Source organism: Cyphellophora europaea (genome assembly GCF_000365145.1).
Source record: "Cyphellophora europaea CBS 101466 unplaced genomic scaffold supercont1.6, whole genome shotgun sequence".
Lineage (NCBI taxonomy): Eukaryota > Fungi > Ascomycota > Eurotiomycetes > Chaetothyriales > Cyphellophoraceae > Cyphellophora > Cyphellophora europaea.
This window is the reverse complement of record NW_008481812.1, coordinates 562,933-563,541: the sequence shown is the minus strand read 5'-3', so window position 1 is coordinate 563,541 and position 609 is coordinate 562,933. Positions and strand designations below refer to the sequence as shown.

Sequence of the window (609 nt, the reverse complement as noted above, 5' to 3'; positions counted from 1 at the left end):
AATGGCGCCAACCCGGACAGCGTCTCAACGAGCTTACACAGCAGCGTCCCATTGTTATCTCTTCCCACCGAGCTTGTCCACCGTGTTGTTGCGTGCTTACACCCTATCGAGCGCGTCTGCCTCGCCTTGACCAGCAAGGCTATCTGCAGTAGCATCTTGTCGGCTCCTCGAATCCCACCTTCACAGTTCGCTGAATATTGGCCGCCTCCACGGAAGCAATACCATGTCAAAGGTGCACCCGTCGATGTCAGCGTCCCACCGGAATATCACGGCCTGCTCTTACGGTTGGCGATTGGGTGGCTCGACAAGCGACACTGGCGCTATTGTGGCACCTGCGGACGGATCTTGCGGCGGGACCAAGATATGTGGCGCAAGAAGCTGAGCCTGACGTGGAGTGCATGGCTCAAGGGAATTGTATGCCAGGGGAAGTTATGCAACAGGAGAATGCCGGCCTGGACCGAACACCTCGCTGTGAGGAGGGAAGCCTGGGAGGCAATGAGCTGGACCCAACGCGGGGAGATGATGGTCAAGAAGTGGTGCACATCATCCCGCCCGTCCCCCACCTGCTACGGAGCTGGTGGTTCATCGAATGCTAGCATACCCAGTTCC

General features: G+C 58.1%; 1 protein-coding gene across 1 annotated transcript; it reads left to right on the top strand.

The window, feature by feature from the left end:
* Window positions 1–223: 223 nt before the first annotated feature.
* HMPREF1541_06419 (uncharacterized protein) lies at window positions 224–382 on the top strand (the record flags this gene model as incomplete). The annotated part of the gene is made up of 1 exon (XM_008720751.1): window positions 224–382. The coding sequence occupies one exon, from the start codon at window positions 224–226 to the stop codon at window positions 380–382; it is 159 nt and encodes a 52-aa protein (XP_008718973.1).
* Window positions 383–609: the final 227 nt, after the last annotated feature.